Source organism: Rousettus aegyptiacus, unplaced genomic scaffold (genome assembly GCF_014176215.1).
Source record: "Rousettus aegyptiacus isolate mRouAeg1 unplaced genomic scaffold, mRouAeg1.p scaffold_m13_p_2, whole genome shotgun sequence".
Taxonomy (NCBI): Eukaryota; Metazoa; Chordata; class Mammalia; order Chiroptera; family Pteropodidae; genus Rousettus; species Rousettus aegyptiacus.
In genome coordinates this window covers 147,598,095-147,621,665 of record NW_023416295.1, presented here as the reverse complement: position 1 = coordinate 147,621,665, position 23,571 = coordinate 147,598,095, and the positions used below count along the sequence as shown (strand labels likewise).

General features: G+C 38.1%; 2 protein-coding genes across 3 annotated transcripts in view; both read left to right on the top strand.

Moving 5' to 3' along the window:
• The first annotated feature begins 2,744 nt into the window (after positions 1 to 2,744).
• On the top strand, positions 2,745 to 3,357 carry LOC107508566 (securin-like). Its single transcript, XM_016140459.2, has one exon. It carries the CDS (start codon positions 2,797 to 2,799, stop codon positions 3,355 to 3,357), a length of 561 nt encoding a protein of 186 aa, XP_015995945.2. The 5' UTR covers positions 2,745 to 2,796.
• Positions 3,358 to 18,629: 15,272 nt separating this feature from the next.
• The window catches only part of PDE3A (phosphodiesterase 3A), a 262,706-nt gene continuing 257,764 nt past the window's right edge, over positions 18,630 to 23,571 (top strand). For both annotated transcript variants that reach the window (XM_016140458.2, XM_016140457.2), the window contains exon 1: positions 18,630 to 19,593. In XM_016140458.2, the coding sequence (XP_015995944.2) occupies positions 18,643 to 19,593 (951 nt within the window). In that variant the 5' untranslated portion in view covers positions 18,630 to 18,642. The remainder of the gene's footprint in view (positions 19,594 to 23,571) is intronic.

Below are 23,571 nucleotides of genomic sequence, written 5' to 3'. Positions count from 1 at the left end.
GAATTATTTAGAAATAAAAAATGTCAGCCCACCTTTTGACCTAGTGAATCAGAAACCCTTGGGCTAAGTCTTAGTCAAGTCCTCCAGTTGATTCTGAAATGAAGTTTAGAAACCACTGGACAGTGAGTATTCTTAAGCCTCTGGGGCTTCAAGCCTGACTAGGTGTTAGCTTTGTTTCTGAGTGGCTAATGGCACATCAGCACCTTTTCCTTTCATCTAACAGAATCTAGTGCTGTTTATAATCTCCACCTGAAACAACGTATCCTATATAGCTTAGTGTTCTAAAACTTCAACTAGATCGTTGACATGGATTAGTGTGAGAAATATTTCTATATCACCGCATATTTGCTTTAAAAATATGTTTTAGCTATTTGCTTCAGTATGCCAGTTTGACCAATGTTATGTGATCTTGAAATAAAAAAAACCTTGTCTTATTTTAGGATCTGCTTTGCCAAAAATATTTATGGCTTTCCCAGCTTTGCCAGGGTAGGAAAGCTGCAGGGGTTTGGTTTATAGCAAACCGACTTGTGTAGGTCAAGAAGGCCTGTGGAAAAATCTGAACTGTGCCTCTTTCCCAAACCAAATTCAGGCCATGGTCCAAGAAGAGAGGAATAAACACTCAGGTGAAGAATTGTTCATTTCTTCTGGAATATTTAAAAGATTTTTCCTAAGGAGGCTTGATTTGGGATCAGAGAAATAGGATTAAAATAAAGTTTTACGGAGAATTGGTGAGTTCAAAATTTGGAACTGAAAAATTAGATAATGCTTTATTTCCTACCTATTTGAAATTTTCAGGGACTTTTGAGGGCAATTCCTCTTTAGTATTCTGTAGTTCTTTATTTACTTTAGTACAGATGTATACTGACTAAACCTACCATTGTTATTTTGATCAGAGTTTCTTAATATAACTTGGGTATTTTTTGAGATTTCTTAAGAAAAACATTTGTTTATTTTAAACCATGTTATTTTTTTTAAATAAAAGGGATGACTTCTATAACTGAATATTTTATGCTAAATTTTCTTATGCTTTCTCCTTTGAAGTGTTTACAATTTATGCATTTAAGTATATGCCTGAGGTTTTTGCCTAGATGCAGTAATACTTTGCACAATTTCTTCCTTTAGAAGAAACTAACTGGGGGCAGGACATAAGATGTGGTATATGTTGATAATTAACATGAAAGTGGAAAAAAGGGACAAAAGCTACCTTTGAAAATTCACATTTATAATCTGATTTTCCCAGGACACACAGTAATCTGGGGCATAGATGGATAGTGTATTACAATCAAAGAATACAGGGTAAAATAATGGTAACAAAAATGTATCTCTTAGCAATTGTTATAGCTGCTATAAATAGCATCTCTTGGCATTTCTTTCTGTCTTCGTTAGGTATCCCTTGCACTCATCATATGAGACCGTTCACATCTCTAGTGTTGCTATTCCCCTTGTGACATTACCCACATTATGGCATAGCCTCGCTTTCATTTCAGTTTCAATGGTACATGTGGTGAAATAAAGAAAAATACCTTCTTATGATTAGATTAAACTGTACAGACTTGTTCTTTCTTTTCCCACAGTAGTGCTTCTTTTTCTATTTGATTTACTGATTTAGTCTCTTACAGCCTCCTTTTCCCAAAGAATCTGGCACAGGTTTCCTGAGGGCTGTTCCAGAAGACAATTTGTGTGACGTATTATTTTGCTTTTTTCTTCCCCTCTAATTCCCACTGTGTCCCAACCCAAATTAAAAAAAATAATAATTCTGCCAGGTATGAGCCCCTTTTAAATCTTACATAGTACTTGAGAAGTAAAGAAATTACCACTTTTGCTTAAATGCTTTTTTTAAAATGGGAACCCAGTGCACTCCGTCATCGATATTCTCATGAAGATGATTATATTACACTTTTCAAAAAATATAGTCCCGCCAATGCTCCTAGACATGAACAAACTGTAGTAAATTTAGGTCCTTTCACTCTGATCCTGAAAACATATAGAAATAAACTTTTTGTTTAAAAAATATCATTTATATGATTTCAATTGTCATTATCTAGCTCCACCTTTCTGGGACCCAGAGAAGGGTAATGCTGAGTTAGCTTTGGGAGTAAAAGAGTCCCAAGGTTGTGTCCTGGTGATCTTTTACTTGATTATTGGTATCTATTACAGACTAAATGTTTATGTTCCTCTGAAATTCATATGTTTGAATCCTAAGGCCTGGTGTAATAGTGTTAGGTGGGGAGCCTTAAGTCATTAATTAGGTGGAGCTCTCATGATTGAGAACATTGATAGACTTTGGAGAGCTCTTTCCACCCCTTTGCCATGTGAAGACACAAAGAGAAGTCAGCCATCTGCAGCCAGGAATTAGGGTTTCACCAGATGCCAAATAAACTGGTGCCTTGATCTTGCACTTCTAGCCTTCGGGACTGTGAGAAATAAATGTTTGTTGTTTAAGCCACCCGGGCTATGGTATTTCTGTTATTGCAGCCTAAGCTGGCTAAGACAGTACACCAAAATGCTGTGCTGTGGAGGAGTAAAATGACCTGAGTGCAGAAATTCAAATAAAAAGGTTAAAATCCAAGATAGGAGGTAAAATATTATGTTGATTGGAGCACTGCAGATGGGGAAGAAGCCAAGAAGCATTTGTTGGAGAATGAAGTCAGTAGGCATTAAAGAGACTGATGGGTAAAAAAGAGGTCCACAATCACACAGCCTGTCTGTAACAATGATCTTCTTATGCACAAGATGAGGAGCATAAGCTGGCTGAGTCATATGTGATTTTGTCTGTTGATCCTAATTTAATTTAAAATGACTATTCTGATCTTTGCTGATAAGGAAAGTGAAGAACCAGGCATCCATGTGGCTCCTAAAGACCAACGGAAGGAGAGGCCTGGGTCTTCAGGCAAAGTTTATGATGGGAGATCTCAGAATTCAATACCACATGTTTGCAAAATATTTGATGCTCCACCAGTCTTACCTAAAGCTACTAGAAAGACTTTGGGAACTGTCGACAGAGCTGCAGAAAACTCAGTAAAGACCAATGGACCTCTCAAACAGAAACGGGCAAACTTCTCTGCCAAAAAGGTGATAGAGAAGACTGTTAAAGCAAAAAGGTCTGTTCCTGCTTTGGATGACACCTATCCGGAAATAGAAAAATTCTTTCCCTTCAGCTCTCTAGATTTCGAGAGTTTCGTCCTGCCTGAAGAGCACCAGATCACACAGTTCCCCTTAAAAGGGGTGCCTCTCATGAGCCTCGATGAGGAGCAGGAACTTGAAAAGCTGTTACACCTGGGACCTCCTTCACCTCTGAAGATTCCCTTCCACTGCGGGAGTCCAATCCGGTTCAGTCTCCTTCAAGCATTCCATTGACTCTGGATGTTGAATTGCCACCCATTTGCTATGACTTAGGTGTTTAAGTTTTTTGGTGCTTTATTAGTTTATGTGTATGTACTAATAGTTTGTATTAATAGGGCAATGCTTTAACCAAAAAAATTTTTTTCTTGTCATTAGAGAAGACGTTTCCTCAGATTCATACAGTGTCCTCCAGATCATCCAGTCTCTGAGACCATTGGGAAGACCATCCAATCTGACTTTGAATTGGACTTGAGAATTCTGAGGGGTGAGTTGTCCCATATAGTATTTTAGATAAATATGAAAGCAGTCAACGCTGCAGCTCTGGGGCCTGGCAAATTTACCCCCAGTGTGGGAGAGTCCACCAATGAAAAGCCCACTCACCAATTAATATCAAGTCAATGTCCTTCTACTGGTGCTCTTAATGCATCTGCAGCCCCTCACTGGGACATGTGGGAATGACTGGGATCCCTAAACACCAGACACAGACCAAGGGACACCAGGAACATGGCCTCAGCTTCATAGATATACCTAATATCTACAAGTGCCTCTGAGATATCTCTCCTTAGCAGTGTTGAGCATGGCTTTAGGTTGAAGCCTGTCACTCTCCTGGGGCCTGAAGCCTCTCATTGCTACATCGGGAGAAAGCTGTCCCTATTGCTAACAGTCATAGTCACTCTCAGTTCCTTCACTTAAAGCTCAACAACAAATTAAGAAAAACAGAAGCTGGATTTTGTTGCCTTTCTTCCTGTAATCCCTAAGAATAAGATTTTTTTTCCCTACCTAATTATCTGTTCCTTACTGGCCTAACAGTCAGTGGTATGCAGATAAATGTTAAAAACAAGCACACCCCACACCCCATCCCCTGGCAACTACTGTGCTACTCTCTGTTTCTATGAGTCTAACATGTCACATGTAAGTGATATCAAGCAGTTTTTCTTTCTCCGTCTGGCTTATGGTACTTAGCATAATGCTCTCTAGGTTCATCCATGTTGTCACCAATGACAGGAATAGCTTATTTTTAAAGATGTGAGTGCTGATGAGTGGGGTACCTTTAAAAAGAAGTGAGTGCTGATGAGTGGGGTACTAACATCTGCTATAGTTTACCCCTTGCACCACCCAGATCTACTCCTTCCCTGCTTGAAATTGATGTTACCTGTTACTGATTCTACAAAAGGGCAACAGTCAGTTTCTCTCCCAGTCTCTCTCTCTTCTCTTTCCCTGTGTCCTCCCCTTGCTCCCCCGCCAACACACAATTTCTAAAACATAGCTTCCTCTTCTAACTATCCATTCTAGAGTCTCTTCCTTTCAGTCAGCACTTCTGCTGGCCTAAGTTTCTTGCCTGGTGGATCACACACCTAGATCCATGAAGACTCTGAGCCCCAATTTGCCTTGATCTTGTCCGATTATCCCGTGGGATAGAAAGCACCAAGAGGCTCCTCAGTGAATCTTTGAGTTCCAATCATATTCCTCCCTGCTCACATTATGCAGCAGCAACCCTATATCCTCATGATAATCAGGGTGGTAAACCCTTTCTTTGCTTGCTGGTCTACTGACATGAAATATCTAATATGTCTAGGCAACAACCAAAGTTTAAGTGTAGTAAAACCCTGACCGTTTCCCCAGGTGAAAGCTCTTCCCCAGGTCCCCTTCCCTCCTCAGCTGTCTTCACACTTACGATAAGGTCACTCCAATAGACCAGCATCTTCTGGCCTGCTATAATGAGTGTGTGAGACTAGCACTCTCTGCAACCAGAAAAAGTCCCTAGGCATAGATTAGCAATAAGAAGTTACCGGTATGTATAACCAAGGGGTTTTGGAGAGGAACAGACAGTGTATGTGACATGAACAAACAGTGTCTGTGATATAATATTACAAAGTATTTGTTGTAAAAGGGGGCTATAATATTGTGATTTATAATAAAACATATATATTTGGTGTTCGTTGCATTTCTGGCATAGAGCTCCTAAAACTCTTGGATTTCCTAAGTGAAGAGAGCAATGAAGGTATCTTTTGTTATGTTACTAAGGTTACCTTCTCAGAAAGCACCTAAGAATGAGGTCTGGTTGCCAGGAGAACAAACCATGTGATTAGAGGTTTGGCACTTTCAGTCCCACCTCTCTGGCCTTCAGGGATGGGAACAGGTTGGAAATTGAATGAATAGTCAATGATCAATGATTTAATCAATCGCGCCTATGCGATGAAGCCCCCTAAAAGCCCCAAAGGAGAGGGTTTGCCGAGCTTCCAGGTGGGTGGACATGTGGAGATTTGGGGAGAGCAGCATGCTGGGAGAGAGTGCGGGAGTTCTGGCCCTTTCCCCATATCTTACCCTGTGTACTTCTTCCATCTGACTGTGCCTGAGTCATATCCTTCTATAATAAACTGGTAATCTGTAAGTAAAATGTTTCTCTGAGTTTCTCTTTGAGCCTTTCTAGCAAATTAACTGAGTCAGAGGAGGAGGTCATTTGAAACCTTCAATCTATAGCTTTTTGGTCAGAAACATGGGCAATAACCTTGTCTTTTGACTGGAAATGGGGGCTGGGGGACATTTTGTAGGACTAAGCCCTTAACCCGTGGGATCTGATGCTATCTCCGTGTAGATAATGTCAGAATTGAGTTCAATTTTTGGACACCTAGTAGTGTCTGAGAATTGCTTCGTTGGTAGTGTCGGGGAAAGACATCCACACATTGGAGGGATATTACATATAAGGCTCAGAACTGCTCTGCTATACTATGAGCTATACATTAATGTCACATAATTTTGTCTTGATATCTGTTCTCTATTGCTTTTATCACTCAAAGTATTCTTTATTTTATCCTTTAGTTTGTATTATTCTTTAGACACCAAAATGTTTTACATAAAGAAGGCCTAAGGACAGAGAAAAGGAAACAAAGCAAAACAAATACAACCCAAGTCCTCCCAGTTTTCAGGACCTCTTCAATGAGGACAGAGAAAGGCAGTTGTAAATGTGAGCAGGACTTGAAGTACTCAGTTACTGGGCACAATGTGTGAGTTTTCTGCAATCGAGTGGTAACAGAGAGTAGTCTGTTCACATCTCACTTAATTCTACTGCTTGGGTGCAAGAGAGAACTTATTTTAGCTGACAGCCCAAATATATTGGTTAAATTATTACCATTTTAATTTAGAGGCAGCTGAGAAAATATATGCCAATTACTCCCAGTGACCACTGCATTCAAGATGTCTTTTCATTCATTAATTATTAAGGATTGGGCTTTTGTAAGAGGAGGTGACGGTGACCTCTCTCTCTCTTTCTCTAACACCTCCTTCATAGAGGTGTTGTGAGGATTTCTGCCTGTGCGGTAATGAAGTTCAGTAGCCTGCTTTTAATTTCTCAGTGGAAAAGGTGTTATAAAATTTTAAAGTAAAAAATATACTTTTGCTAATAAGGATGTTGATCTTGAAATGCAATATGAAAACCAGAGACTGGAAATTTAAAATTTGTAATGAAATGCTCTAAAGTTGTAATCTCTTCAGACCATGGAGTTCAGCAGGGGTGGGCCCAGGGAAGACTTGGATGGAAGATGCTGCAGGATGTGGTGGCGGTGATTCAGTAGGTGGCCCTCTTCCATCCCAAGGTGGTCCAGCGCCAACTCCCAGCCCTGGGTTATGGAGCACTGTGCTGCAGGAGAACCATCTATTGGATGAGATGTAAGACTGAGGTTCTGACCACTTCTGCTCATTAAAAATTCCAGGGCTTTTTATAAGGTTAAGGATGTAGCCTTGTGTTCTACAATCTGCTTTCAGTTGGGTAGCAATATTGGCTTCTTAGTAATTTCTAGAAAAAAGAATTTGCGTGGAAATTTCAGGAAGATGATTAACATTTCTATGGGAGAAAATTCAGATAGATTGATTTAAAATTTTACTCTAAACTCTTATTTTATGAAGTAATGAAAAAAAAAAACACCTGTTTGAGTAACTATCTTATTGGGGTACATATGTATTTGTAGAAGCGAGAGAAGTCTTGTTTCTTAATAAACTTATATAATTAGGGTTAGTTTCAACAACTGCTCCAGTTGCTGATGAAATGACTGATATTTTGAAGGTTTTACCTGAGCTTTTCTTTAGCCCCTTGAATAATTGCTATTTGGGATAGAAAATGGAATATATAGTGATACATAGTGAATGATAATTATTGTTTTAATTTAGAATAATGTGAAAGCTTTTCCTGATTCCATTTATCTATGTGTCACTCATTATTTCCAGGACACTTAGTTATGCGTCACCCAGAACTTTACACGTAATGCACTAATTATAATATTAAAAACTCGGAGCAAGAATTTTAAATTATTTTTAATAGCAAATTAACTAAAGTCCTTAGAAAAGAGATAAAAGGAGACAAAAAATAAAATCAACATAAATATTAGGGCAAGGAGAGGAGAGCGATTATCAGAGAAAACTTACACATTTCTGGATTTACTTAGAGTCACTCCTTTTCCGGGATGGGCTAAGTACCACATTGCTTACTTCTACGCATCACTTACTATTCTGTCTGAACTCAAAATGCCTCATTTCTAGATTTTGGTTAAAGGAAATCATTGAGCCTAAGCTCTGTATGTAATTTGGCATTTCTGTGGAAAGTTACCATAGTTCTGTGGTTCCAGTAGAATGAAAAAAATGCCTTACAGTTTCAGGCAGAGAACAACTCAGATTAACTAATATGGCACTTCCATCTCGGTACCTGAATGTGAGATATTGATTACATCGAGAAGCCCAGACAATGCCTTCTTTTCTGAACTTCAGGTTAGTAGGGAAAATAATAGACATTAGCTTTTCGTATTTAAAAGTCTTTAAGAGTTATTTGTAGATACTGATTTCTTCTTTTCTACAGTTTCTATAGGTAATTATGTTTTAATGCTGTATTTTAAAACATTTGCTATACTCTTACAACATAGTTATTATGTTCAAGCCAACCAGATATGCCATAGTCATAAATGCAATTGCCCTTTTGGGGCTAATGTTTTGGGGAGGCAAGAATTTAAGAGACAAGTAGCCCTAGATTCTGTGCTTTTATAGCCACACACATTTTGTTCTCACTCGCTCTTCTCCCCGACCTCTGCTAACCACCAATCTATTCTCTATTTCTATAATTTGTTTTTCATTTCAAAAATTTTCTGTGAGATTATACAATATGGGACTTTTGGGGATTGGCTACTCACTTATTTATTTATTTGTTTATATATTTATTTATTGACTTATTTACTTATTTATTTAAACACCTACAGTACCTGGTCTTCCTAGGTGGTCTCTCGTCCAAGTACTAACTAGGTCAGACCCTGCTTAGCTTCCGAGATCAAATGAGATTGGGCATGCTCAGGGTGGCATGGCCATAGACAGGGACTGGCTTTTTATACTCAGCACAATTCCCTGGAGATTTATCCAAGTTAGTGTGCATATCAGTAGTTTGTTTCTTTTAATTGCTGATTAGTATTTCACCAAATTTAAACTCTAAATACACCTTACTGGGAATGCTGCTTTACCTAGGGGACCATTGTTTTTGACCAAAGTGTACAATGAAAATATCATAACACATAATGAGAGGGTTATCTCTTGCTACAATCTCTTTTTAGGAAATCTGCTAGTTTAAATGAATAACTATTGGAGGAGATCATAGAGAGGATCTGACCTTAGGTTGACCTGGGAGCTAGACATGGGCATTCAGAAGCTCCTCACCCTAGTCCTTGCAATGTACTTTCCTGTTGCCTTCTTGACATTAGAAGCTGCCCCAGGGATATGGCCTAGAGAGAGTAATATGTTAAGACCATCCAGACTGTGTACATGACTGAACCTAGTCAAAGGTTGCATATAAACTTTTAAGGTTCTGTTAGGCAGATTTGGAGATCTACTCACCTTCTAGCCACCCAAGACAAGCCTTGTATGTAAGTTCCTTTGATTATTAAATCTACCACCTACCAATCTGGAGTGGTCTGCATCTTTCTTTGCTCTCTCTTTTCCCTCTGTGTACAGGGGCCCGTTTGTGAATCAACAACTATGAGGATCAATAGCAAGTATATAGCTGAAAAGCACGGTTAAAACTGTTTTAGTTTCCATTAACATAAATATATATCCATGATAATGGGAAGTAATACAATAATTTTATTTTCTTCTGCATCAGCAAAATTAGACCTAGAGCATTTTAGAATGATGCTGACAAGCAGGCATGAAGGCTACAAAGATATTAAAAGATCAAAATTTATGTTGTCCAATAAATTGTTCTACAAACTGGTAATTCCTCTCTTGAAGAAAATAGGGCTTCATAAAGATTTCAAATATTTTAAATGCTGCTATGGATAGAAAGTAACAGTCTTATTTTGCATTTCTCTAAAAGCAGAGCTGGGAAATATATTTGAGAAGAGGTAGATTTTTTTAAATGCTTTATTTTGTTTTCAATTCTATTGTGATATAATTGACGTATAAGGGGGAAGCATTTTAGATTAAGAACTCTTTCTTACCTATTTCTTAAAGGTATTGGGGAGTCATGACAATTAAATTAGAAAAAAAAATCATCTTTCAACAAATTGTGTTGGGACAGCTAGACATTCACATGCAAAAGAAAGAAATTGGAACTCTATGTCACACCATATATAAAAATTAATTCAAAATGGATCAAAGACCTAAATGTAAGAACTGAAACTGTGAAATGCTTAGAAGAAAACGTAGGAGTAAATCTTCATGACCTTGGATTTGGCAATGGTTTCTTAGGTATAATACAAAAAATGTTTAAAAAGAAACAAAGCAACAAAAGAAAAAATATATATAAATCAGCTTTCATTAAAATTTAAAACTTTTATTCTTTAGGAGATTTCAACAAGAAAGTGTTAAGACAACCCACGGAATGGGAGAACATATTTGCAAATCATATCTGATAAGAAACTTATATCCAGAAAATATAAAGAACTCATAATGATATATCCATTCAATGGAATATTATTCAGCTATAAAAAAGAAATGAGTACCGGTACTTGCTACAAAATGGATAAACCTTGAAAATATGCTAAGTGAAAAAAGGCAGACACAAAAGAACACACAGTGTATGATTTCATTTATATGAAATGTTCAGAACAGGTAAATCTGTAGTGATAGAAAGAAGATTAGTGCTTGGCAGGGGCTGGAGGAATGAAAAATGAGAAAAGACTCCTAATAGGAATAGAGTTTCCATGAAAATGTTCTGGAATTAATAGTGAATATACTACTGAATTTTATACTTAAAGGGGTAAATTTTATGGTATGTGAATTATACCCCAACTAAAAATAAACAAAGTAGTGGTATTACTCGCCTTTGGAAATTTTTAAGCTGTTAGAATTTTGATGAGATCAGAGATAGGTTGTTACCTCTAAATTCTCTTAGATTTAGATTATATTGGGGAATATCTTATATCAATTAATAATAAGCCCTGGAATCAAGAATTAGGAGAACTGGATTCTGTTGTCTTTGCTGTTTTATTAGCTTGAGCAAATTTCATCCTTCTGTAAAATAGGGATGAGAATATAAGCTTCACTGACATCACATACATTGTTAAGATTAATTCAAATAATAAATATAAAATTATTTTAAAAACTGCAAAGAATGCTATAGATGCTATATTAGGATATTTCCAAAAGTGTATAATTTATTCTTTTTATGAGTGAGTTTTGATTCCACTTTGTAATTTTATTCTATTTTTAAATATGCTTTCTCCTTAGGTTAGTTGTAAAGGAAAGATCAGTAGGTGCTGAATAAGATTTTCAATTAATACATTATTTGTATTCTTTCCTTTTTATCTCTTCTTCCATCAGTCACCTAATTCTAGACATTTGGCTGATTATAATTTCCTCCAAAATGATAAGGAAACTCAAAACACTTTATTAATCCTTAGAAACACCAGTAGGTTTCATATCAAAGAGAATTAATTTTATGGATCAAAGATGTTTCTGGGTTATATAAAAATTTTGTCCTGGCATCCTACTATCACGTGTACAAAAAGTAATAGTTTTGGTGCTATTGTAATATCTGAGGGTAAAATAAAAACTAATTTTAAATTTCAGTGCTATTGGCATATCAAAAGAGATAGTTTACACTTGCATTTTCTTTTCTAGCAAGTAACCCTCAAATGTTTCTCTATTTATATGCTCTAGTTGAAAGCACAAATCATCCTTACATTCTAATATGTGAGAATGGTCTGCACATTGATAGCAGCTGTAGAACTGAGGTATTTGCTCAGGAAGTCAGAGAGAGCTCAGTCTTGGACAATTTATCAGTAATTAACTTGGCAGGCACTATATTTCCTTCTACTTTCCCCCAAAAGTGGATTTTTTCATATTTGTTTTAAACTTTAGTGAAATGTATTCCTGTTCATAAAATAGTACTTGAGGTGTTCTTCTAATAGAGGCCATTTTTATAGACTATAGTAAATACAGGCTATTCATTCATAAAGATGATATTACTGAAAATCCCTGCCAACTCTTCTATTATGTGCCCTCTGCTCATTCTTTATCCCAACAACGAAATATTGAATTTATTCAGTTTTTTAATACTATTATTGTATAACACTATCTAGAGTCCAGGAGAAGAGAATTTTTTTTAAGTGGATTGTGTTAAAAATAAGACACAAGAGTACATCTTTATCACTCTCAGACTTTGACGAGCATATTGCTTGTATTTTGAGATTAGAATTATTTTAAAAGCAATTATTAGTGAACAGAAATCAGTTCACATTCAGTTTGCCCCCATCCTTCCACTATAATTTACCTCTACAGATTGAAAATTATTCATAATGATGACTCTGACACACTACAAGACTTTGAATTACCATAGAAAGATCCAAGTAAACTTGTCATGCTAATGGTGCTAAAGATAAAAGTGGAATGATTTATTTTAATAAAACTCTTTAATCATATAAATAAAGAGCAACTTTAATGCTCTTATTACTCATACTATTTATAGTATTTTGCTTTTTCTATGTAGCAGTATACAATAAATGTATAAATATAAATTAAATAAAGATCCATAATTCATCCATGCTCTTTTGTTTGACTCAGGTACTCTGTGCCCTGCACTCATGGTTTGTGATTTCTTGCCTCCCTTAGTAAGTAGCCTTGTCCCCTGCAATTGAGACATGGAGGGTATGTGTTTGTATTATTACACGATAATTGACTTTTCAAAGAGTTACTGTACTTGTAGTTCAGAAGAGAGAATTGCCGAATTACTGATATCAATGAGAACAACTGATGGAGAACACATCAATGTGTGGTAGGAAAGATTTGGATCCTAGGCCTGACCATGATCAACTCTATTTCATAAATCAAACTTAGTCTCATTTCCAAAATTTTAAAGCTATATTAAAATCACGCATTTGTGTTGCAGACCAATTGAAGGAATTTATGGGAAAGTGATTGGAAAGAATTGCCAAGAACTGTGAATATGGTAGTCAGCAAGCTAGTAGGATCTTGGGATTCACTCTATCTTTATTTTAAAAGCCTTCGGAAGAAGGCTATATATTTTATGAGTGAGTGAAATACTAGGTGTCTCAAAAATTTCCAGCTACAGTGCCACAAATTAGAGGTGTGCCTGGGATTATGAAATCCTCAGGCATTGTGCCTGAAGTCTCTGTCTGCAAAAAATCTTTGTTTCTTTAATCCAATGTGACAACAGAGTATTATCATTTTCTGCATGTGCCGCAAAATGAACAAGGTTGGGAAGCCCTGGAAACTCAAGCACTCTGATTTTCTTAACAGTTCGTTTAGAAAAGGTAGAGACAGCAATTATTCCCCCAAACATGGTGTAGGGAATGCTAACTCTTGGTAGAAAATGTAGAAGTGGACAACTGTCATGGAAGACAAAGTGAACTGTTCTGGTGGTTTTTGCTATAGACAATCTGATTCTTTGTTAATACCAGTTTTGTGAGCAGCCACCAATTCTCTTATCTTGCTTTTTCTCCTTAGTCTTTTTGTGCTAGTTCACAACTGTATATCAGAAGCTGTTATTTAACTTCTTTGGAAATTAAAAAGAGGGGCAGCATTGCATAGATAGGAGAGAGAGAGGATATATCCAAAAATGCAAGTTTTCTGCATTTTTTCTCTGGCTGGATGTGGAAATATAAATATTAATAAGATCTATCTTGGTAAAATGTTTAATTCTTTAAATTTTAATTCAACCCCTAAAGCAGTGTTGTTAATTGGAATAATTGGAGACTATAACACAGATCATTATGTGAGGTATGAGTCTTTAGTCAGTAATTTACATTCAGACATCTCCTAATTCTGGATTTCTCAGCTGACTTGTTACCCAGTACATATATTTAAATTGCTTTTTCCCTGTTCCTACCAGAAAACTGCTGTGGATTATGGACATTTCATCTGAGAATCAATACAAAGTTTTAAAAAACATTGACTGTTATCTATTTCTCTTATTAGTGAGCAATTTATATAGTGATTTTTTAAAAAGCAACGTTTTGTACAAAGTACTACTTGCATGATTTTGCCTTTTGGTCCATTCTGGGCAACAGAATTGTCAATACAAGATTTTGAGGGATGTGGCCACTTGAGCAATTATATATAAAAATATGTAGGGATTGTCATTAACTTAAGGATTTCTAAGATTAAATAGAGTTTTTTTTTTTTAATTTACTCTTTCATCTTTTATTCACTGACTTTATTTATTAGTTCCTGAAGTATTTATTCAGCAAGTATGCATTGAGCTTCTACCATGTGCCAGGCACTATTCTGGTTCTTGGAGGTACATAGCAAATAAGACAACATGGTCGTTGCTCATATGGCACTTAGATCCAGTGAAGGGAGATATAGCATAGACGAGAAAACGAATGAATGAACAAAGGCATTTAGTGTAGTGATATATGCTATAGATATAATGCAACAGGGTAGTGTGTTAGTGAATGACAAAAATGTGCGTGCACATGGAGTCCAAGGACTTTTTGATAAGATTGTTGAGAAAAAGACTCTGTAAAAAGGTAGTATTTGAGGTGAGAACTGATGGAGCAGAAGGAACCAGATATTTAAAGGTTTGTAGCTATCAAGGCACTGAACAGGGTTTTTGATTTGATGTGATAAAAACTGAAAGATGGCTTGAGGGGTGAGAGATGCACTTCCCATCAGAAGCCACTAGCCATGTGAGGCTATTAAAATTTAAATTAATAAAGATAAAATAAAATACAAAAACTTAATTCCTCTGTGGCACCACTTACATATCAAGTGCTCAACAGCCACATGTGGGCAGTGCAGAATACATTTCCACCATTAAAGAATGTTCTATTGGACAGTGTTCCACCAGTGAAGTAAGAATTGGAATAGATGAGATCACAGAGAGTGGCTTGGAAAGATCAGGAAGGTTCTTGCAGGGTGCCATGAGGACTTTTATTTCTGCAAGTGCAATGAGAAGCCTTCAGATGGTTTTAAGCAAGGAGTGACAGCAGTTGTTTACATTTTAAAGTTATCACTCTAGGTACTGTGTAGAAAATGTACGGTAGGAAAGCAAGGCCAATTAGAAAATTATTGCAATTTTTCTGGCTAGGGAAGATGACAGACCTTTGATTGATTGTTATAAGAGGGATGGTTAAAAGTAGTTGGATTCAGGTTATCTTTTAAAGATAGAATCAAGTGGACTTGCTAATAGACTGTAGCGTGTATCGCTACACAAACTAAACAGGAAGGAATCAAGAGCGATGCCCTCTTTTGGGTCCTGAACAACTAGATAGGTTGTTATATTTTTTTCCTGGGATGAAGGACTGAGGAGAAATAGTTTGGGTGTGCGGGTGGTCGTGGTAGAAGGTCAGGGAGGGAGTTAGAAGTTAAGATTTCATTTTAGATACATAATATTTCAAATACCCATTGGATATACATGCATAGATGTGGAGAATGAATGAACCCATACTACAAGGTGTAAACTTTTTCAATTTAACAGTAGAATTTTCTTAAGCATAACTATATTTGACAAAGCACAAATGATATACAATGGGGTTGATTTTTAGATCCTCTTCACAAACCACTAAAGAAAACACAAACCCTAGATTTGGCTAAGTGGACAACTTTATCAAGTAGAATTTGAATTTTTCTTTCCATTTCCTATATTCCATTTTCTGTGTGTACCACATTTTTCTTATCCTTTGGCAGTGTTAGGACTCATCATTATATGTTGAAGATGGGCAGTTAGTATTTCCATGCCATTGCTCAATATCCAGTTATGTATTGGGTCTTATTCAATATATTTTGTACAATGTTAGTCCCTTCTTTCAGTCAGTATAATGCTGCAACTATCGGCCTCTCTCTACTAGGAGTATTTTGTTGTTTTCATTAGTCTGCATCCAGGTTTTGGATGGTAATGGAGGTAGGGGGTGTCTCAAATCTGGCTTCTTTCCTTTTGGTAAGACAGATCACTTTCTAGTTGTTATTTTTGTTCAGAATGGGAAGAAACCCAGATGCCAAGATCCCACCTCTGTAATACTATTGAACACCTCAAGGATGTCATTGTTTGACATACAAACCTAGTATTTTCATTTTGCTGCCATTAAAAAATGCCATCTTTATTTTTTTTGTTAGTTTTCTTAATGTCGACATTTTCTTTCTTATAGGCTTAGTTTTAATGATTTATTTATTTTTCTAAAGAACTGAAATATTTGGGATAGAGGAGAGAAAAAAATTGAAATATTAAAATTCCCCTCACTGCCTTTCTTTCTAACCTTGATATATACCCAGATTTTTATAGTTTTTCATTTTAATATGAATTTTTGATGCCAATGGATATTAGCATGATTTTCCAATCAAGGTTTTTCACTCAGAAGTGTCCCAGGTAGGCTCTGGCATTTGAATCATGTGTCTAAAAAGGAAACTCAAAAAAAGTATGTTTGCATGCTAGGGGGCTCATTTGTCTTTGGCAAAGACATTACTGCTCCTGTTTCCTTACTTATTTAACAGATGGTGCTCACTGCCATTGACTAGCTGCCCAACCTGTTCTCCATGTGGTAGCACAGTTCTGGACATCTGATGGGAGAAACTGTATCATCACAGCTCCTCATATCCATTTATGTCATAATATTAATATTAATACCGGCCTCTAACTAGAACAGGCTGTTTCCCATGAAACTAAGTTTAAGATTGAAGCCATCTTCTCCCCTACCACCATGAATTAATTTTATCTCAAGTATCTTTCTTGGCTTTTCTTTGTATTGCTTCATCTCTACATGCAAAATACAGTGGCATATTGAATCGATTATCCAAATACTCCAAGCTATAAACATACTTTAACCTGAACTGTCAAGATAATGAAGACAAAATGGATTATTATTGATAATGTTATTACTGAGGGCAAATGACATCTCAGGTAGCCTATTAAAAGTGAATAAGAGTGGACTCTCATATTCTTGTTCTAAGTGTAAAAAGAGCCTAGTCCCAACACTGATGGATTTTTAAAAGTCCACTGAACAGATATTTATCTATTTTTCATAATCTGCCAAAAGCTTTAAATTTTCCTTTAGTTTCTCAAAAACAACATTAATACAGTACATGAACAATGTACCCTGTAAACATCAATAACCAGGGTCCTGATTTTTTTCTTATAAGTTTTCTTCATGGTAGACATAATATTTCACAAACTTAGTCATCTGAGCTTTTTTCTAGTGTTAACCAACCTGTCTTCACCAACCCCAAGATTTCTTTTAATACTTTCTGATTGACTATTTGTGTTTCCTAACTTTGTAAACCTCCTGGAGGCTAGACTCACTTAATCTTAGTGTAATTTACCATGTGCCATCAACAATTGTTGACTAATACTTTCATATACTGGATTTTTTTTTTAAGTAACATTTTCTTTTTAAGGGACACCCCTCCCCCCTTTTCTTTAATAATGCCAATATAGTCTAGGTAACTTGCTGAGATTTTCCATCATTGGAAAATCATTTTCCTCATTTAAACCATCAGGAAGGGCTTGGGTTCTCTGTTGAAAAAAGATCTTCGAGCAGGAACAGCTAAAGCATTACATTCCACCTGAAATTGGTTTGCTGTTGTAACTGACGTGGGAACGTATGAGCATCTTTGAATCACGCAGACAGTAGATGTAGCTGTCATTTTTAATGCCAGTAGGAAATACGTTGGTTCCCATCGCCTGCCAAATAGCCACGCGCAATACTTTTTTCCCAACGTCCTAGGAAGCAACCTGGGGGCCAACCGCAGACCCCCACGCCCCAAGGCTGCGGCGAGCTGGGCAGTGCCCACCCTCTCTACCTCCCCCCCACCCCGCCCCCAGCTTTCTCCTGGGTGCTGGAAGTGCGGGCCCGGCTCCGGAAAGGAGCGATGGAGCTCAAAGCAGCGACTTCTCCGGGGAAGGGGGCGGGAGCTCGGCTGAGAAAGCTTTCCTAGGGAGTTGCCTGAAAGAAAGAAAGAACTGCCGATCACTCCAGTGGCTTGCTTTTTAAATACAGTTTTAAGCAGTAGTCTCCACTCACTTCCTTTCTGCAAAACTGCAAATTGCCTCGCACCGAAAAGAAGGGGGGAATAAAAGGAGAGCAAATCTCATTCTCTTTTCTCACCCTCCCTTGCACCCTCCCTTCCTTTCCAGCTCACTAGCTCTGCCTCCCTCCCTTCTCTGGCGGCAGCCGCTCGTCTCTTGGACTGTCTCTCCAACGGGACTTAACTTCTTGGTTATTTCTCAGTCCCTTTTCCATTTTTTTTTTTTTTTCCCCTACCCTCTGCCATGAACTGGACCGACAGACGCAGGGGGGGCTTTGCTTTCTGCCCCTGGGAATGGAGGTTCGCTTCCTGGGGCCGTGCCGGGGAGGATCCGCCGAAGAGAAAGAAAGAGTGATAGAGAAAGAGCTGCAGGAAGGAAGAGAAGCGGGACCTCCATCCGCCGCGGGCCGGGCGCGCAGCAGCGCCGCGCCGAGCTGCGCCGGGGATGGCCCCGAGCTCGCCCTGCGCCCCTGGCTCCTCCAGAGTCTGCGGCCCCCGTGTGCCCGACGCTTTGGCCAAGCTTTAAAATCTTGAAGTGGGAAGAGACCCGGGAGGATACCAGTCGGGGTGGGGGTGGAGCAGAGGATTTTTAAAAGCCTTTCAAAGAGAGAAGAGGAAGTCTGTTTCTTCCTGGGCTAGCTTTTAACTTAAAAGGCGTCTCTTTGGAGCATCTGATATTCTCCAGGAGTTATTCGAAAGCTGAAACTTTCAGTGGCTCGTGGGCCTGGGGAGAAGGAAGGATTCCGAGGGTGGGACTGGGAAGAGAGGGAGTGAGTGTGTTTGTTTGTGTGCCGGGGTGAGGGAGTCGGGGGTGGGGGGGCCTTGAGGCGTCCGTGAGTAGGGCACACCATGGCAGTGCCCGGCGAGGCCGCCCGAATCAATGACAAGCTCGGCCACGGTGGGGCGAGTCGAGCCCCCGGGGACTGCCTGAGTGGCGCGGGTCCCACATCACCGCGGGACTCCGGCGGCCGCGGCTGCTGGGGAGACCTGGTGCTGCAGCCGCTCCGGCGCTCCCGGAAACTTTCCTCGGCTCTGTGCGCGGGCTCCCTGTCCTTTCTGCTGGCGCTGCTGGTGCGGCTGGTCCGCGGGGAGATCGGCTGTGACCTGGAGCAGAGTAAGGAAGCGGCGGAGGAGGAGGAGGAGAAAGCAGCCCCGGGAGCAGAAGGGGGCGTCTTCCCGGGGCCTCGGGGAGGTGCTCCCGGGGGCGGCGCGCCGCTCAGCCCCTGGCTGCAGCCCTCGGCGCTGCTCTTCAGTCTCCTGTGTGCCTTCTTCTGGATGGGCTTGTACCTCCTGCGCGCCGGGGTGCGCCTGCCTCTGGCCGTCGCGCTGCTGGCCGCCTGCTGCGGGGGGGAAGCGCTCGTCCAGATTGGGCTGGGCGTCGGGGACGATCACTTACTCTCACTCCCCGCCGCGGGGGTGGTGCTCAGCTGCTTGGCCGCCGCGACATGGCTGGTGCTGAGGTTGAGGCTGGGCGTCCTCATGATCGCCTTGACTAGCGCGGTCAGGACCGTGTCCCTCATTTCCTTAGAGAGGTTCAAGGTCGCCTGGAGACCTTACCTGGCGTACTTGGCCGGTGTGCTGGGGATCCTCCTGGCCAGGTACGTGGAACAAATCTTGCCGCAGTCCGCGGGGGCGGCCACGAGGGAGCATTTTGGGTCCCAGCTGATTGCTGGGACCAAGGAAGATATCCTGGTGTTTAAGAGGAGGAGGCGGTCCAGCTCCGTGGTGTCTGCCGAGATGTCGGGCTGCAGCAGCAAGTCCCATCGGAGGACCTCCCTGCCTTGCATACCCAGGGAACAGGTAAGCGCTGGCGGCTCCTCTCTCTCGCCTCTCCGGGAAAACTTAAAACTTGGGAACGGGCGCGAAGTGGAGGGAATCCAAGTGCTGGGAACTAAAGGAAAGAGCCTAGAAACGTGGTATAACTTCAGACAGAAAAGTAGAGAGTTTTACTCTCCCTCTCACACAGTGTTTTATAACCTGAACTACAGAAACACGAATAAGTAATAATATTAGATGGCATTTGCAGGGTCTTCACAGCTGGGCCAACTTTTTACAACTGCCACACCTGGTCTATGGCTTCCCTACACTTTTAAGTACCCTCATACTTTCCTGCTTTAGCAGGAATTTTCTAATTAAGTTTAGTTTTTAGGCAGTGGGTGAATTTTTAAACACGTGGATTTTGCTAGATTCTCTATTTCTTTTTATAAACTTTTAAATTCTATAGTGACAGGTAAACATTTATGGAAGTCAGTAAAAAAGATTCTGGAGTAAAGCAAGGAATGCTTGAAGGTGAGGTATTGATACACACTTTCTGGTTTTGCACTATTTTATTTTAAGAGACTGCATTATTACATGCTAATGTGTTTTGTATCATAACTATAAACTTCAATTTGGGGAAAAATATGTCTGGACTCCAGAATTTGTCAAAATCATGAACTGTGCTGTTAGTGTCAACTAAAAAATAACATTTCTGTTGAGTACTTATTTAAGTGGATATTTAGAAGTTTAAACAGATTTATATAGGTTATACAGGAAATATTAATGCAAGAAAATGATTCTAAGATTGCTGATGATATAAATCTTTCATAAAGGAGAAGGATTTTACAATTATGAGTGAAGTTGTCCTAGATAAAGTTTAGTGAGTTTGGGGATCGAATCTTCTTATTATCATTAAGCTTTTTAAGACCATGGAATATAGTTGCTATAATGAGCAAAAAGAACAAATCCTAATTTTAAATACAAATTGTTCCTGAAAAGGCATACTTAAGTGTTCACCTCTCTACTCCAAGCAGATGTGACACTTGGGGAGCGGGTGGTGGAAGCTGGTTTTGTAAAGCGAGTGGAAATTTACACTTTTCCCATTAAAATTTATGCCTTCTTATGGTACTACTAGGACAACTTTAGGGAGTGAGAGGATATCCTAAGAAATAGTAAGCTTTTTCTTTTTAGGTTATTCTGTGGATAATCATTTAGGTATTTCCAAGAAATTTCAGTCACCATATGGTATGGGTGGCTAGTTTGTTTCTGAAATGGAGTTGATTACACAGAATGTGATTGTTTGACATTATTTAGCAGAATGGATGACAGCATCATAGCCTGTGTGTTTATTTTAAAACAAATGTACTTATTTAGCTTTTTGTTTAGATAAAGCAAATATTTTGTGGGTTTAAGCATAGAGTGAAGTTTCAAAAGTGAAGCTTTAAGAGTGAAGTTAAAAACAGGGCACTGACTGATACTTAGTTTTGATAGAAATTTTGAAATTAGAATAAAGTAAGTTATATTTAAGATAATTTAAATCAGTGAGGGAGAAGACATTTTAAGTTTTTTTCACTGTTACAGGAGAAAAAAAATGAAATAGTGTTAGTTTAAATGTGTTTGGAACACACTTTTTAACTTACAGGGACATGTGATAGGATCATTAAAAAATTGAACCATATTTCTAAGACAAATCTGTGATTTAATCATAAATAACTTGACTCCGAATTAATATCATTTTGCCTCTAATATTAAATTCTGAAATTCCATATTAACATTTAGAAGTTAAGGGGTTAAGGGTAGATTTATGATAAGAAGGCAGTTAGCTGAATTAACCAGCATTGTTAATTAACCTGCAGATTTTTACTGGTTTTCTTGGCTTCGAATTGGTAAATAGAAAATCTGGATAATCTGCAAATTTATAAGAAAATAACTGAGCGTTGCATTTTTAAATTTTTTTGCTAATTAAAGCTGTTGAAAATGCATTTTTGTAATCTATTTTGGTTATTTTCTTTGGTTACTATGTTTTTAAAGGCTATGTTTATGAAAAATATTCTAAAGTGAGAGACTCTTATGGTTGATGGAAAAACAAGTTTATATTTAGCAAAAATTTAGATCCTTGATGTTTTAATGAGGCATGGGCGAGTGTGTACGTGTTACTTAAGACTAGTTTTTATATATGACACATTAAAGTTGTTGCTGAACATAATTGTTGGGGGTGGGTGGGAACATGGAATGATATCTTATGAGATAGGGCAATGTCTCATACGTTAACTTGTGAAAAGTTCAGGAGTATATAGTAAATGGCTTATCTTTTTTATCATAAGGAAACAAACTTCTGATTAAAGGTGCAAAGTGTACCACTGTCATCTGCATACTTTATCAGGAATCAAAGTAATTGTCAAACACATGTATAACACTCTCGTGAATGCTACTTGATTAGGAGTTCTTTTCTGAAAGAATGTCTGCCCTCAACTCAAGACAATACTCTGGCAACAAGTGAATTTTAAATAGAGGCGTAAAGACATAAGGCCCAGAGAATATAGCACAGGCCTCTTGAGAATTTCTTTGGACTTTGCTCATTATGAGGTTTAAAGGTGACAGAATTTCAGCCTTTCCTTCTCCATGTGAATGATAGTGGCCACTTGCTTACAAACTATTTCTCTTCAGTGACTCAACTGTAAAAGGTCAATGAGAATAGATGATAAAATTCTCATAAGACCAACTGACAAATATTTTCCTCCTTCTCTCCTTCCTTTCCTTTCTTCCTGAACCATAATTATCTATAGAGTGGATATTACACAAGGGATTGAGTTTTGCAGCACCGATGATAAAGATGACTTCAAGCAAAGAAAAGAGAAATAGGTCTAGTCTTCAGCCACTGAATTAATCCAACACTGAGTGTGTCAGTGAATGCAAGTGAAGGTATCTTCACCATCCATAAAAAAACAAACAAACAAAATTTGTAACATTTGCAAGGCTTTTAGTTTAGTCCCATCAGCTTGGTATCCTCAAGACTGAGGATGACTTTGTGGATCAGTGTGTCCAACTATACTTTTTTGTTTGGCAGTGTTATGAAGACAGATGTTTCCCTTAAGGTGTATGTATCTTTTTTAGGTGGATGCTCACGTCCCAGAGCAGGTATGTCTCTCTCAATTTACCACTATATTCTCTAAACACTGGTATATTCGGAGGTACCTAGAATTTCTTGAGTTATTAGATATATATGATTAATAAATATGATATGTTTCAACATACAATTTTAATTATACAATTTTTACCATATGGACATTGTATTGAAGAGGTGTCCCTCTATTCTTTTTATATATCACAGAACACAATTGGCTGTTCATTCCTTTCTTATTACTGTGACCACCTTATGCATTCATTTTTGAAAGATTCTAAATCGATGATGTTTTATTTCAGTTACATGTTAAGAAGAATTTAATATTTTTAGCTATCGTTTTAAATAAACACAAGGCATATGCCTTTCTCCATAAATGCATTCGTACCACTTAATTATAAATTTCTTTGTGATGGATACAATATCAGTCAGAAATGTGCAGCTATATACTTTATATTGTGTAATTAAAAATCAAAATTGTTTCCTACTAGTATTTCCCTAAAGCTCTCAAACATCTTTTGCAAAAGTAGATTTTCGTAGGAATGTAATGGAGTCTGGTGGCTGGTTATCAAAGGTAGAATTAAGTTTTTCAACGCTGACTTAAAAGTATTTTCAAGCAAAAAATCAAACAACAAAGACAGTAAAACAAAAATCAGAGAAATAGATACGTTTTTTGATGGTAGGTGTATGGTCGAACTTGTTATGTCTTTGGTAAAAAGTATAACTTACTGTTTATAGGTCAGCTATGAAAAAACAAAATATTTCTTCTGAAAATATAGAATATATTGTCCTTTAAATTCCTAAATACATTTTTGTATACTAACAGATTTCTCAAATGGAATAAATTTCAGAAACAATCATGAGTTGTTAATTAAATTGTAACTCTATCATATTTCAGC

Bases quoted from the DNA above. Each gene is read 5' to 3' on its own strand.
- LOC107508566 (XM_016140459.2), top strand. From the start codon at position 2,797: ATGACTATTCTGATCTTTGCTGATAAGGAAAGTGAAGAACCAGGCATC.